The sequence below is a fragment of the Miscanthus floridulus genome, chromosome 8, assembly GCF_019320115.1.
Source record: "Miscanthus floridulus cultivar M001 chromosome 8, ASM1932011v1, whole genome shotgun sequence".
Taxonomy (NCBI): domain Eukaryota; kingdom Viridiplantae; phylum Streptophyta; class Magnoliopsida; order Poales; family Poaceae; genus Miscanthus; species Miscanthus floridulus.
In genome coordinates, this window is record NC_089587.1 from 190,472,916 (window position 1) to 190,488,968 (window position 16,053).

Genomic DNA, 16,053 nt, shown 5'->3' on the forward strand with positions numbered 1-16,053 from the left:
TTGCGCATGAACATGTGGACAATGGTTTCTGATATACCTCAAGGGTCCTTTGCAGTTTCGAAACCGATTTCTTCTTTCTAGGATCAGAACTCAGAAGCTGGTTTTCAATTTAACATCTTGAACGACGTCATGCAACCACAAAGCTCTATTACGGCCTTGTCTGGCCTTGTCTAGTTCTAAAAAGTTTTCCCAAAAAGTGCTGCAGTAGCCATCATATTGAATCTTGCGATACGTGTATGGATTATTAAATGTAGATGAAAAAAACTAATTGCACAGTTTGGTTGGAAATCACGAGACGAACGTTTTGAGCCTAATTAGTCTATGATTGAATACTAATTGCCAAATAAAAACGAAAGTACTCCAAATTCCTAAATTTCACCCCACTGAACACATCCTACATTTAGCCTTTGTTTAGTTCCACCCAATATCCCAAAAAGTGCTACAGTACCTGTCACATCGAATGTTTGCGGCCCGTGTATGGAACGTTAAATGTAGACGAAAAAAAATTAATTGCACAGTTTGGTGGGAAATTACGAGACGAACGTTTTGAGCCTAATTAATCCATGTTTGAATACTATTTGCTAAATAAAAACGAATGTGCTACAGTAGCCCCAAATTCCAACTTCGTGTAACTAAACACAGCGTTACATGACCCTACGCACATACGTCACTGCCGCATCATATTCATATCGCACCGTCAACCCTTTACTATGTACAGAGCACGTCACATGGCGCGCATTCATGCCCTGCTTCAGAAATCAGAACAAGAGCAAGCACAGCGCCACGAACACGAAGAGGAAGAACCATATCTGATGCAGGGACCCCTCTACCTCCATATGCCACCGTCTCTGCCTGGGGTTCATCAGATGGTAAGTGCCCGAGTAGTACATGCCCGGCGGCTGCGCCTGCCCACGGAGCACCAGCGGGAGGACGGCCACCGCCATCCCTCCGGCCGTCGAGTGCATCATGCCGCGGTCCCCGAACGGCGTGGGGAGGAGGGCGTCGAACTGCGCGGCGTGGGCGTCGGCGGGGTGCCGCGGCGTCCGGGCTGGCGCGTCGGTCTCGGCGTGCCGATGGTGGTGGCCGCCGTCGCCGCCGCTGTCTTGCGCGCTCTGTCGCAGGGCCGGGCGGCGCGGGATGCTGGCCAGGCCGCGCGGCGGCTTCTTGGCGTCGGAGCTCCCGCCGCGGCCGTAGAGCGGCACGAGCGCGTCCGGGGACACCGCGGCCTTGCACACGGGGCACTGCCGCCTCGCCGAGCTCATGGCGTCGGCTTCGGCGTCGGGGCGCAGCCACTCGTAGATGCAGGGCCAGCAGTAGAGGTGGCCGCAGAGCGTGACCACCGGCTCCGTGGCGCACTCGAGGCAGATGTTGCAGTCGAAGCAGCCAAAGCCAGACTCCGCCGCCGCCGCCGCCGCCGCGGGCACGTCTGCGCCGATGATCCTCTTCGCCGGTTCCTCGCCGGGAGCCTCCCTGGGCTGCTCACCGGCACCGCCCGTGCGCGTCTGCTCCATGTACTAGTAGCTGACTAGTTCATGCACTTCCAGGGAGCACAGGGCTGGTCTCTGGCACTCCGTCTCTCCCTGTCCTCTCCTCAGCTGTTCGTTCGCGGCACTGCAAAACAAAGCAGGAAGGCCATACATTCGATCACCATGACGAATCGGAGCAAATAAATACAAGCATCGGCTTGAATGCCGAATCTCACCAATCAAGAAATACGATCGAAACTGTCCGAGGCGAATGGTCAAGACCTCAGCAGCAAAACAAAGGAGAAAGATAAAGCAAGCCACGTAACTGACCGCACGTCTGTGGGCTGTGGCCTCGCCGCCGTACTGGGTCATGTGCAAGATGCACTATGTGCTGTAGTAGCCTGTAGCACGGAGTGAGTGCGCGCGTGTGGGGGTGTCACCTAAAAGGAGGAGCGAATCTATCTATACAAGATGAGTAGCGATGGGATTGATGGGTCCAGAAACTTTCAGGCTCAGTCAGATGTTGTTCAGCAGCCTATCCACAATTCAGAGGGCCCTAATCAAGCATTCATTCAAGATATACATTGCTCCAGATGAGCAGACAGCAACGCTGACAACTACACTGCTCCAGGCTAAATGGCCAATGGTAATTTGCCAAAGAAGACGTGTGTTAACGGTAATCATTCTTGCTGTCTCCGCAAAAGATAATATTTTTTTTACCGCACCTTGTTGTCGTTTGGTGTTTACCATTCCTTATACGGAACCACGGTAAGTGTGGTGACGCAGCGCAGAGGCGTCCTTGATTGAAACGATTAGGATCCACAGGCCAGGTCAACACTCGACACCTAGCAATCAAAATTTACTACCTCGAGATGAAAGCAGAAGAAAGGTACCGGCACTCTACTACTCCTTGATCCGATCAGCTAAACATGTCCTCGTGATTTGATTTCGGACAACGATGTTGGGCAATTGGACAGTGACAGGATTAACTCCTAGTTTTCTTACGGGAGCAACAAAAGACCAATGGAGCAGCGTTGACCACACAAACAACCGGTGGGAGGGAAAAGATAGACCATGCATCTGCACTCTAATCTTCAACTTGATCCTAGTCATTAGTCAAGCAATTATTTCTATAGGAATAATTGACAAACAACGACAAGGTACGACGCTTAACTACCCCTAGGTTGTAAACAATTACTAGTATGAGCTAACTCGAGTTTGGAACACTAGATATTCAACGGAGATAAGCGCAACAAAAAGGCTCGTTTTTAAGCATATCTACTGATCAGAGAAGACAATAACAAAAGGCGAAGATAATGATTTCCAGCTTGAGATAAGATCCCGAAACAGGAATACTTTTCTCAACAACTATGATGAATTTTTATTCCTTGGACCGTAAAAGCTCCATACTCACATTGTCACAGTGCATACACGCTGACAAAAACAAAAGTGTGATAGGATCGGGAAACCATCAAATGATTTGGCCAGCAACTCGGAGGAACTTTTCTTAAATAATAAAAGATAGGTTCCACACCCGTATAGAGGCATTCAGCCTGTTCGTTTCGGCTTATTCGCTCGTATCTGGCTTATAATCCACGGCTTGAACAGTGTTTTCTCTCCCACCAAACCAGCCAGCAGTACTTTCAGTCGTGGCTTATAAGCCAATTTAGCTGAAACGAACAGGCTGGTTGATTTAACTGTCAACATAGTAGATTTTCGTTGTCTTATCCTAATTGTGCATTCTCCATTGCTATTCTAAACCAAGGAGTAACTCGGAACAAGCAGCATGTACATATAGTTGTAATCGACTAGCGTTTTGACTTTATGATGAATCAGACGACGATAGATCAACAGGCGAAGCACACGGATTCAGTCAAGTTTGATGGCTTACACAGCTAGTTAATTACCAAAGGGCAGATAGTTTAGTGCACTCGAGATACCAAAACCGATGCATAGAAAGTTATAACCCACACGCATCACGTTTCATGGATTTGTATCTAGTTAAGCTTAGCAGTTAGCACACGGTGCCCGCAAAACAAGGTACCGTTAGCCTTTCAGCTTTTTGTTTGGCGCACTCAACATATGGCCGATCCGATCATTTTTAAGAATGAAGCAACATCCTGAAGCTTTCCTCTACTCTAGTATATACTGTGGAGTCGATTGCATTTCATAAAAAAAAAAATAATGCATAAACAAAAGCACGCACAATTCAATACGGCCTTTTCAAATAGGATGCGAATCCATACATGAAAAACGTGATCATATTAAAGAAACTCGTAAGTATGAACTGCAATGTACCGAATGGTAGTTGCCAACAGACATTTGGTTTCCTCGCGAAAGAGAGAGACAGAGGAGAGAAAACCAACATTTGGCGTTGACAGAGAGAGATTTGCTGCATCCCTCGAACAACAGGACCAAGAAAAGAAAGCTAAAAAGAAGAGCCACTACTAGAGCAACAAGTGAGATGACAAACCGAGTTACCAGATCCATGGCGATTCGCTTGGAAGCCAGAAGGTGGGTATCGAAATGGCGCAGGACCTTTGTTGGGAGAGGCAATCATGTCCAAAAGGGGACAAGAACAGAGCTGGAAACAACCCCACGAACACCCCTTGAATGGAAGCAATAATAGCACTGGAGCAGCCAAAACAGCTGATCTACACCATGAACACAGGCAGAGCACCCTGGATACTACATATCAAGCAGCGCATACTCGGATCGTCGCATCACCCGGAGCCAATAAGAACACGAGAACTGACCGCAACCAAGAAGAACATGAGAATTGACGGTGGCGAGTGGCGACTGACCTGCGGCGGCAGGATGCAGAGTGCAGCCGACGTCCCCCTCTCTTTCTGTTCCCGGCGGGGGTCCAGGGTGAGGACTGACTGAGGAGTTGGCGCAGGCAAGATCACAACAGTGGCGTACAAAATAGGCAGAGGAAAGATGTGGTCATGGCGCTAACAGCTTTTATGATTGCCCTTGGGGCTCGCAAGGCAGAGATGAGATGAGGAGGGCGGCGGCGGATGCGTCGACGTCAGTAGGGGATACGGGGGGGTGTTTGGATCCGAGATTAAAGTTTATTTCTCGTCACATCGGAAGTTCATAGGTTAATTAGAAGCATTAAATATGAGTTAATTATAAAACTAATTATACAGACGGAGACTAATTTACGAAATAAATCTATTAAGCCTAATTAATCTATCATTAGCACATAGTTACTGTAGCACTGCATTATTACATTATGAACTAATTAGGCTTAGTATATTCGTCTCCTAGATTAGTTTTAATCTGTGCAGTTAATTTATAATTAATCTATATTTAATACTCTAAATTAATATCAAACATCCAATGTAACGTGTACTAAAGTTTAATCCATGGAACCAAATACCCTAAAAAAAAATAGAGGAGCGGCGGCGGTGCATGCAGAGGAGGAAGAAGCTGACGCTTAGCTTGTTGGAGCTCGGGAGCAATTGGTTGGTTGGATGGGTGCAGATCCTCTCCTTTTTTTCACCTAGATATAGTAGACCTAGTAATAGTATTATTCTTTCTGTTCAGAAGCAGCAGTTTGGGGGGTGGTTTTATGGCCTAATTTTTTTTTATTTTTTTTGCTATTTGATTTTTTTAAAAAAAATTACGTTTAGCTTCTTAGGAGACGTAAACACGTCTTCGGATTCTTTGGGGTTGGCACCAGGACTCATGGCTTCGAGGTAACACGTATCGATGCTAGTACCTATGGCGTCTAGATTCCTGGCTGCGCACACCTGCACATGTGAGGCGGCGCTGACGTGGCCAGTACCTCGGAGCCACAAATCTTGGCTCCGAGCTTGACGCCAAGATCTGTGGCTCCGAGCTCGAAGCCATGGATCTCGGCTCCAAGCTCGGAGCCATGGAACCTGGCGCCGAGCATAGATTCAAAACCCACGGCCAAGTTTTCCTTGCTGAGGCTGCTTTCATTTCTTCCTACTCCCTCTCGGGTTCTTTCTCTCCCTAACCCGTCCAATCTCTTGAATCGACGAATTTGACCTTGGATACTTGGATTTGATCTATACATCTTCGCAAGTAAGGTATCCTCTCTCCCCTTATCATTTTTTATGCATTGATTTGGTATATATTACGTCTATTTTACAACTCTAGATACGTTATTACCTAATGTTTAAAGTGATTTTTTATTTTTTATATTATGTAACAGTAGGATGCCAAGGCGTGGTAAAGCTAGTAAGAAGGTAATCTCTTATCATCGTGTTATATTATGTTTTCATTTATGTGCAACAAATGAAAAAATCCTAGGTTTAGGGTTTGATATTCATTGCTTTCGGTTCTTAGAACAAATTTGGTTCAATTGTAGTTATGGCCGGATGACTAGAAATGCCTTCGACCCATTGCCTCTGCCTAGTGGTGTTCCAGTGCCCATGTGCTGGTGCGGTGATCCTTGCATGGTAGCCAAGTCCGATGAAGAGGACACGTATAGACAGATGTATTAGATGTGTGCCAATTTTGCATTTGAGCCTACACTTCGTCAGCGCCGCATTAACAAGATGGTGAGAAATTGATATTGTGTAATAATTATTTTGTGTCAAATGAAGTCTTACATGATTTATTTGTTTTGTAACAATTACATTTATTGCAGACCCCTCCACCGCTCTGTGATTTTGAGCAGTGGATCGACACTAATATCAAGCCGAAAGACAAGGAGTGGATGCAGGACTATTACAGTGGAAGGTAGAGGACAAGGAAATAATGGAGAAGAGACACAGAAAAGAGGCTCTAGAAAAGGAGCACAAGGAAGAGGAGGAAAGAAGGCATGTTGCTGTGTACAGGGAGGAGAGGGAGAGGAAGCTTGAGCGTGCGCTCCGAGCGAAGACAACGATAGAGGAGAATCCCGATGCCCAAAGGAAAGAAAAGTGGCCTCATTGCACTCAGTAGTCTTCATGACTTGCTAGTTCTATGGTTTATTCATGAACAATGTGGTCTAATCTTGGACTTTGCATTGTGTTGTCATGTAATGCACTTTAAGTATGGACGTGCATAGGACATGTTCTATGTTATTTAGTTTATCGTCATGTACTTCAAATGTTGTTATGTTGATTAATGTGCTCTATTATTGGACCTTTTATTGTGTTGTTGGTTTCATTATTTGTTGTCATAATATTGAGTTTAATATTGCATAGGTAGTGAAACGAGCTCACGTAGTGCAAATAAAACATAACGAAGTAGTGGATTACCTAATACAACACACAACATATCGGGTTCATAAACCCGGGGTCCCTCATGGACCTGCTTCTCAGCAAAAGGTCAGCCCAGCAGACGACGTTGTGAATGACACGCAACTCCTGGGCTGGCTCCAAATACCTAACAACAGGACAGAAGGGCGATCCAAACTCTGATCGGAAGGCCTGGCTAAGAGGAACGGTACCCGCTTTCGATTCCGGCCCGCCTCTCCGACCGGAAGGTCTGGCCGAGAAGGAACAGCGCTTGCTTTCGACTCCTGCCCGCCTCTCCGACCGAAAGGCCTGGCCAAAGGAGGAATGTCGCTCGCTTCTGACTCTGGCCCGCCTCTCCGACCGAAAGGCCTGGCCAAGAAGGAACAACGCTCGCTTCCGACTCCAGCCCGTCTCTTCGATCGGAAGGCTAGGCCAAAGGAGGAACGTCGCTTGCTTCCGACCCCGACCCGCCTCTTCGACCGGGGATGCACCGAACCTCTGCTTACAACTTTTCTCAAACTGACACAGTCGGAGCCGACTGGGACCAACCGACCGGGGACGCCCGCTCGGTGAGGACCCAGAAAACGAACAGAGCAAGAAAGGCAGGGCGCTCAAGTCAACCACAATAACAGGGACTGTACCCTGTACACCTGCAGTACCGACAGGACATGTTAGAAGGGTGCTCTGCAACCTTCTAGGCATGTCAGAACCCAAGCAGTATTGTGGCCACCAACGTTTTGCCCTACAGTGTTATGGGCGCCATCAATCCCCATACCAGACAAACACGGTAAGCCCCCCATATGTCTCTGGGCATCAACAGTGTTATGGACGCCATCATTTGCCATACATGGTGAATGCGATAAAAACCTCCCACATGCGTTTGACATAAACAGTATTGTGGGCACCTACCATCATCTCGTACCCAACGGCATAGGCAACAAGACTTAGTAGGCGTACTCTCTCTCTCTCTCTCTCTCTCTCTTTTCGCTTGTAAGGCCGTCCCCTTTATCTATTAAAGGGGATGCGCTCTCTCCCAACACGGGAGATAAATCACATAGATACACAGAGCACACGCTCAAATACTTAGCGCACGTAGGAGCTCCCATCACTCTTGGCCCTTCAGTCTGGAGTTCGATCGGGCCTCTTGCACCCCTGATCTTTCTCCAACTCATTTGTAACCCCACAGCAAACTTCGAGCACCTAGGCTCAGGAATAAAGTCACTGATTGACTCAAACTGGACGCAGGGCACGTTGCTTGAACCAGTATAAACCCTGTGTCATTGAGTGTTAGGCCACATCCGATCACAATATACGGCAAACCTATAAATATTTACGTGTTGGTCATTTTCTGCACCGACACAACACATGAAATGGCATGTGATAACATGTACCAAACTAGGGTACAGAGGTCCTGGACTAAACCTAATATACCTTAGGTAATTGAAGCAAAGAACAAGCATATGAAATAACATGTGAGAACATGTGCCAAACAAGGGTACATAGTTCCTTCGACTAACCCTAACATGCCTTAGGTAATTAAACCAAAAAACAAACACATGAATGTGGCCCGTTAAAAAGATTGGTTTGTCCTAGTAGCGTGGCCACATAGCAAATTGTGTTGCACCTTCTCTATAATATCCTCCCATTATTGGTGGTGGTGGCGACGGGGGTGGCAACAGAGGCCCCTTGTTCCTATGATTAGGGCAGGTGCAATATGGATCATTGCAGAGTGTCTCCTGTGAACCGACACCATTGTTGTTGTCGTCCTGTTCGTCGTCCTTGTAACCGCTGCTAACTTTCCTTTCTAAATCGAAGATACTGTCCTGCATGTAGTAGATGTACTCCGCATGCAGATGAATAGGTCGAGGATCCAAACCTCTACTTGTGCATGTCATAATATTCAATAAAATATACAACAGTTCAAAGACGCTTACTTGTGCAAGTTTATTGACGTCGAGAACGGCTCCACAGGCCACTCCTGCCTCAACCCAAATTGGTGTGCAACCCGGTGTGGCAGGTAGAACTCAACCGCGTAGAAACAGATCAATGGGCACCGCATCAGGTACAGGTCTTCGTCCATCTTACACATGACGCTGAACCCAATGTGCTCGTACTGTTCATCGTTGTACGAGTCCCAACTAACCTGCGTTAGATTCTTTAGTAAAGTAGTGCTTACATCAGAAAAATAAATTAGTTTGTAAAATACAGTTAACTCATCAGCCCTAACGTGAGTGGGTTGAGCTTGTTCGCAAACTCGATGTAGGCGCGTTTACTCTGGGCGAAGAGACCCTTAAGCTAGTCCCAAAGGTAGGCATACGTTGGCCGACGTCGAAGGCCATGCACCTCGAACCAGGGACGAGGATCAAGAACTTTGAGCCGACCGACCGATAGACGAGACTACACTTACTAACTAGCTAACTAAATTAATAAGTAACTAACTCCCTAATTATGTCTCTAACAATCTAATCTAACTAAATAAGCTACATACATATATTCCTAAGTATATAATATAACTAAATAAATAAGCATCTAACTTTCTACCTATATAATTAAATTTGCTAAATATTCTAAAAAAATTACTAACTAAATTACCTAAAGTAGATTAACTAATTTAACTTAACTAAAAAAATTACCTTGCTGGAGGTACCGGAGGAGCTAGGGGCGTAGAAGAGTGGGGCGACGATGCGGGCGCCGGAGGGGCAGGGGGGCGTTGGGCCCGGAGGCCAGCGATGGCGGGCCGCCCTCATCACCGGACAGCGAGGAGGGAAGGGGCAACGAGGGCGGCCAGGAATGGCACGACGATGGGGGGCGCTGCGGCGCCCTGCTGTGGTGGAGCGCGCGGCAACCTGGGGAGGAGGCGTGGGCGACGGCGGGGCTGGCTGGCGGCGCTGGGAGAGACAGAGCCGCGACGACCGCGCCCTGTTTAGGATTTGTATCTCGGCGCCAAAGTACGTGGCTCTGAGGTCGGAGCCACGTATTCTGGCGTCGAGGTACTAGTGCGCGGCCATAGGTACTAGTGCCGATACGTGTTACCTCGGAGCCATGAGTCCTGGCGTCGACCCCCAGGGTCTAAAGATGAGTTTACATATCCGAGAGGGCCAAACGTAATTTTTTTAAAAAGGACCAAATTAAAAAAAAATTGGGGTTTTATCGCTCCGTGATAAGTGACTGATAAGATCTTTTTTGGTTGGTGCTGGAAAACCTTTTCCTCGAGTGATGATGCCGGAGATAGCTTTGCGTCCGCGTACAAAAGCACTTGCCCTTGTTCCGTTCCAAAAAAAAAAACCACTTTGCCTTGCGTGAGAGCCTGGGCATCAGTTCATGCACGCCACTTTGTCCGGCTGCGACGCGCAATAATACGGTAGGGGCTTCAGCCGATCAGCACAGCTCGAGCGCGCCGTGCGGCCGCTTGCCCGCGTCATCGTCTCTCCCCGCTGCAACGGCATCTTTCGGTTGGCAGCTCAGCTCCGCGCCGCGCGCGGCTGCATCAACGTCATCGCCCGCACTGGAGTACGTTAAAGTCGGTCGCCTTTTCCACTTTGCGCTGCAGGTCCCACGGATCACGACTTGACGAGCGACAGCAGACCCCAACCCCGCCCGGCCGCCCGACCCGAGTGCACAAGCAAAAGCTGAACCAACCTGAACCGGTGGGCCGCCCATGCATTCTCCGAGCGGAACCGAACCGGGTCGCTGTCTGCGATTTCCACCAGCCGCTGTTCGCCGACCGAAACGGATCATGTTCATGAAATGATTGAACGACGAGCAGACTGCTAACCAGTAGCCATCGTGGTTGAATAAACTCCATCGCACCGCACCGAGCACCGTCCACCTACTCCGACAGAAAAAGAGAAGAAGACAGCACTAGTAGTCTCGTACAAGTCCGGTGACGCATCGCCAAACTGCCTAGTGCCTGCTCTACGCGGCTGGCCTTGGGGCGAGGCCCGGAGGTGTGGCAGTGCGTGCCCATTTGCGCGAGGCCGAGGCCTAGCTAGGGTGGTCCAGTGGAAATGGAAATACGTAGCTAGGGTGGTCCAAAGCCCGGAGTATTCGTTTCCTTCACTTCATACCTGTCAGTGACAGGGAGACGCGAGCAGCAGAGCGCATGGCGACGGCACTGCCCACATCCACGTGATCCACACGTATCTGAGCCAGCGAGCCTGACCGGAGCGCATGCACGCAAATCGAAATCGGCAAATGAGGATGACGGTGAGGCTTGAGCTATCGCCCCAGGTTATCGGACTTGTTCAACTTGTAAGCAGTCCAGTCAGATCTTTATGCTGTCCTATGGGTAGGTTCAAGGATAAATGATTCAGTAGACCGTGCAAAATCACACCGATGGTTAGCCAATTGCGTCAAACAAAATCCCTTGCTCGTTGAGGAGTATACGTGCTCACCCCGAACGCTAAGCGCTCAGTTACCAATCGTTTTATTAGCCAATTAACGAGCAAAACAACGATCAAACGGACCGGACAAGCTGACCAGTGACCACCGCGTAGCTAGGTTTTTAATGACGCGACTGAAAGGCAATTTAGGCAGTAGGCACTGGGCAAACACTGCTGAGCACTGTGCTTGGTATTGGTAGTCGTAGTCGTTGCTTGGTCGCTCTCCAGCGCGGGCTCTACTTGTCGCTTATTGGTCTTTGTTAATTTGTGGTACTGTACTGAGTCTGCAGCTACCGTCCTGCTTGTTGTGGCGGTTGCTCTCTGGTTGCAGGCACTCTCTTGTTTGCTCACTGAAGAGGCACGGAGGTGCTAAAGCTCGCATCGGTCTGTAGAGAGGAGCGAGGGAGATGCGGCAACGATGGAAGATGCAGAGAGAGACAACGGTAGTGGACAGAGAAAGATGCGAGCGACCGAAGGAAGGGGGTGAGATAAATGAGTGAGCAGGAAAAAAAAACAAGACATATTATAATCTGTATTTTTCAGTTTTTTTTCAGCTGGAACAGTGTTTTTCTCTCCCAATAAATTAACCGGGAACGGCGTTTTGACTTATTTTTTCAGCGAAGCGAACGGCGCCATAAGGAAGGGTGAGAGGCAAATGAGTGTGGAGAAAAAAAAGGAGAGAGAATAAATTTCTCATTCGGCGTGTTCACTGGTTGGTTTCTAGGCTGATTTAAGCTGGCTATTATTGGTTTATTATAAGAGAAAAACACTATTGACGGTTGAATAAGTCACTGAAACCAAACAACATGGCCACCGCGCGGTGCGGTATCGCGAACGCGATCTCCACCCACGGCATGGAAAATGCGAGAGCTCGTTCAATCTCACAATCACGTGTCTTAGGCGGTAGAAAGAATCGTCGATAACGCAAGATATTTAGCGGGATTTTTTTTTATTCTCATTGGGACGACCACAGATTCTTTTAATTCTTACTGGAACGACCACATGTCCGATTTTAAATGGTCCCAACCACGTCCTTTAAGTAACCCCCAATACCACCGACAATACACAGCTACACATACTATCACCAATACAACATTACACATTACTTTTGGCCACAGCTCCTGATCCATGAACTCATCAATCGAGAATAATCAGATGGAGATTCAGATAAGGACCATTAGCTCCATACGACTTAGCAGATCATCTACACACAGGAACACAACTGAATGAATGAAACATGGGACCTAAAGCTAGGTCAGAAGCAAACTTTCATCCAGATGACTTGCCATCCTTAAGTCACATTTATTGGAGTGAGAATCATATTATTATCTACATACAACTACTCAACAGCAGTTCAATAAGAACGGTATACACATACCCATCCATCTACATATGGAAATCCAAGCAGATTGAGATTTCACCTCCCACCAACATACTTGTCGATGCAGGTGACCAGGGTGCTCTCTGGCACGGCTCCAATCACCGCGTCCTTCTTCTCACCGTTCTTGAATATCATCATGGTGGGGATGCTCCGGATGCCCAATTGGGTCGCGATGTCAGGGTTCTCGTCAGTGTTTAGCTTGTAACATTTCAGCTTTCCTTCGTACTCCTTTGAGAGCTTGCCAACGATGGGGTCTATCATCTTACACGGTCCGCACCATGAGGCCCAGAACTGAATGAGGACAGGAAGCTCGCTCTCCACCACAAGTGATTGCCATGTGGATTTGCTCACATCAGGAACTGGAAAAGAATGAGGTTTAGAACATATATAAGTTGGCACATCAACTTCTTTTTTTTTTTAAAGAACTTGTACATCAATCACTATAAAACAGGACAAAACAAAAACTATTCCATGAGGCTAATAAGGCCAATGGGTCTAAATTAAAGTTGATGTGTAACCATTCTACAAGCATGATTCAGGAGAAATGTATCACTTTAACAAGCATGATTCAGGCACGTGCGCGCATGCGTGCGTGCGGAGCAATGACTTGAATATCTGCAATTTAAGGTTTTGAAAGTTGAGATACAGTTCCTACTAATGCATCCACATTTCCAGACATGGATATCAAGCATGTCATTACAAAGAAAATGTTAAATAGCGAACACAAAAGGCATGAACAACAACTAATCTCCAGGGGCTAAAAGATATACAATCGTTAATATTCCAGCTTAACCACATAATTTCATACATGAAAATTGCATTGGAGACTGCTTAAGATGCAATTGGATAAGGAAACATTAGGCAGTGACTAAACGTAGCAGATAAGGAACTTACTATTCAACCCAATAAGCAATTCATAAGCCTTTTTTTTTCAAAGCTCACACAAATAGGTCTTATTATGCAAATTTATTGTGTCTTCTGTCAGGCATATGGGATAATCTCTTTCCAGACAAAGCAAATAAGCATGGCTATGGTACGCATTCAATAGCACAAGCCTGAGTAAATTCATCCAAATATACATTAAACTTGAAATTAGGAACTGTGCGCAATTCCAAACAGAGTCTCATATTGGTATCCACAACAAGGTAGGAAAATATAAGGAGTAAATGACTGTTGTGACAAATGAAAGTGCTCATGACTCCATACGGCCCATTTTCACACAAGGCAATTTCAGGCTCCACTTGGGTTGAGAAGAACTATGGTACCATATACAATCTTTATGAGAAAGCATATAGAGGTCCTAACTTATTACAGCAACCACAAACTCCATACAAATCTACTTACCCTTGCACTTAATCTAGCACTTTTACCTTCTTAATGAATGTCTGGCAGCTCTATTGCAGTCACTTCTCATATATGAAAAGGCATAAATCCATCTAAAACTACCACAGAATAATGCAGAATTAACATTCTGCCAGTCAGAACCCTAACAATAACAGTAACTAGTATCCTAATTTTGAAATAGGAGAATGTTTTTGTTGCTACATCTCACTATTCCAGTATGGCAGCTAGTTACATACATTGAATGTAATGAGACTCAATAAAGATAGATTCAGAACAATATCATGTTTCAATAAGTATACCTACGACTAAAGCATAATTAGATAAGATATCGGATGCAGAATGCAGTACAGCAAGTATTCTGCCGAACTTTAAACGGCATACATTCTCATATTATTGGCATCATTTGTCAGTATAAGCCAGCTGTCAGAAATTGCAATGTTCAATTTAAATCTTTCCTAGCAGATCACGACAAAACGATTCCATGTGACCAAAGTTCAGCTAGGCGCTGGGCGGAATCTAGGCGCTGACCCTTAGCCTAGCGCCTAGGCGGGATTAATCGCGCCTAGGCGTTCCTAGGCGTTTTCCTAGGCGTTTTCCAATACATACTTAAATTTATTAATACATACTTAAGTACTTAAAAGAAAAGAAAAAATAGAAGACCAATGGTCATGGAACAGGGAGAAAAGAGAAGAAAGGCCCATAAAAACGGCCCAACCCACCTTATCCACCTTATCCACGCCTCCTCCCGCACCGCCGCCGCCCGCGCCTGCGCCCGCCCGAGCGCCTGCCGCCCGCGCACGCGCGCCCGCCCGAGCGCCTGCCGCCCGCGCGAGCGCCCGCCGCCGCTCGCAGCTCCTCCTCCCCCACCGACGACCTCCGCCAGGCGCTCCTCCACCACCACCGCCGCCCGCGCAAGCCCGCGCGAGCGCCCGCCGCCGCTCGCAGCTCCTCCTCCCCCACCGACGACCTCCGCCAGGCGCTCCTCCACCACCACCGCCGCCCGCGCAAGCCCGCGCGAGCGCCCGCCGGCGCTCGCAGCTCCTCCTCCCCCACCGACGACCTCCGCCAGGCGCTCCTCCACCACCACCGCCGCCGCCGACGAGCCGCCGCCGCCTAGGGGTCCGCCTACCCCCATAGGCGAGGCGGACACCCCCCGACTAGAGCCTAGTCGCGCCTAGTCGCGCCTAGGCGAGCGCCTAGCGGAACTATGCATGTGACGTTAAGTGTTAATAGATTCAAATTCGAAACTAGCTTTCTCGCCAACGCAGTAAAAAAATGCTACACAATGAGCTACATATTATACCTTTGTGTACATCTCCTTTTAAGTTTGATGCGCATATAGTCGCATACATGCATTGGACCATTGGTGCACTGCACACAGTCACACAGGTCTGCACTGTGCAACAAGATGCATGTGATGCAACATGGATATCTATCTATCTATCTATCTATCTATCTATCTATCTATACAAATACATGCAGGAATACACACATACACAAATAAGCTGTCATGCCTTCGCTCATTAACTGCTGCTAGCTTCACTACGTCATCTTTAGAACTGCCGTGCCCTGCTATTCCTACTTCCTATTCGTCTCCAAAAACAAACAAGTCCCTGAGTTATGAGGGGGTAACAGTTGCGAAAATCCTAACTCCACCGATACACTCTGAACGACACGGAAGATCAGAAAACCCAATCATCTCAGCGGCCTATTCGCATCTCCAAAATCTAGTAACCCAGATCAGCAGCCGAGCGCCATTCCATGTCAGATCGAAACGCGAATCGGAGCCTAGCAGCAGGAGATGAACCTCCGCGGGCATAGAAGATATACCTTGGATGGCGGTGTCCTGGCCGCCCTGGGCCTGGCACACGACGGCCGCGCCACGGGATCGCGGGGGGAGGGCGGTGCGGAGCGCGCGGCACGTCGGCGGCGGGAGGCCTCGGCGGAGCGCGAGGCGCGGCGGGGCGACGGTGGCGGCCGGGGAAGGCGACGATGCGGGCGCGGCGACGGAGACGGAGACGGCGAGGCGGGAGGCCATCGCGGTGGATGGATGGGGACGGGAGTGAGCGGGTGGGAGGGAGGAGGCGTGGGGAAACCGGGGGCGCTGCGGAAAGGGAAGGTGGTGGTTGGGAGGGAGCTGGAGTGGAGCCGTGGAGGTCTGGAGGAGCGAGTCGCGTTGCGATTGCGAATGAGGCGGGGTGGGGCGGACAGATAAGTACAGATCGGCCCGGGGCCCCGCGGCGGGGGACGTGTGGCGCCGCCGTGTGCTGCCGATGTGGACG

General features: G+C 48.3%; 2 protein-coding genes across 6 annotated transcripts; both read right to left on the reverse strand.

Annotated features, from left to right (window-relative positions):
- Positions 1–606: 606 nt before the first annotated feature.
- On the reverse strand, positions 607–4,430 carry LOC136474367 (E3 ubiquitin-protein ligase RMA2-like). 5 transcript variants are annotated; one of them, XM_066471959.1, is made up of 2 exons: positions 4,271–4,430; positions 607–1,611 (listed from the first exon to the last, which is right to left on the reverse strand). In XM_066471959.1, exon 2 carries the CDS (start codon positions 1,509–1,511, stop codon positions 759–761), a length of 753 nt encoding a protein of 250 aa, XP_066328056.1. In that variant the 5' UTR covers positions 1,512–1,611; positions 4,271–4,430; the 3' UTR covers positions 607–758. The 5 variants fall into 5 exon arrangements, with proteins under 5 accessions (XP_066328056.1, XP_066328055.1, XP_066328059.1 ...); XM_066471958.1 differs by having other exon boundaries at positions 607–1,924; positions 4,271–4,385; XM_066471962.1 differs by lacking the exon at positions 4,271–4,430 and adding an exon at positions 3,948–4,248.
- Positions 4,431–12,313: 7,883 nt separating this feature from the next.
- Positions 12,314–15,944, reverse strand: LOC136474369 (thioredoxin M1, chloroplastic-like). The gene is made up of 2 exons (XM_066471963.1): positions 15,602–15,944; positions 12,314–12,786 (listed from the first exon to the last, which is right to left on the reverse strand). The coding sequence occupies exons 1-2, from the start codon at positions 15,807–15,809 to the stop codon at positions 12,464–12,466; spliced, it is 531 nt and encodes a 176-aa protein (XP_066328060.1). The 5' UTR covers positions 15,810–15,944; the 3' UTR covers positions 12,314–12,463.
- Between the last annotated feature and the right edge of the window lie 109 nt (positions 15,945–16,053).

What these genes read in the sequence shown, in the direction of transcription:
- LOC136474367 (XM_066471959.1), bottom strand. Translation starts at nt 1,511, where the DNA reads ATGGAGCAGACGCGCACGGGCGGTGCCGGTGAGCAGCCCAGGGAGGCT.
- LOC136474369 (XM_066471963.1), bottom strand. Translation starts at nt 15,809, where the DNA reads ATGGCCTCCCGCCTCGCCGTCTCCGTCTCCGTCGCCGCGCCCGCATCG. An exon ending in CCAGGACACCGCCATCCAAG is followed by an intron (nt 12,787 to 15,601) that starts GTATATCTTCTA and finishes ATTCTTTTCCAG; the next exon opens with TTCCTGATGTGAGCAAATCC.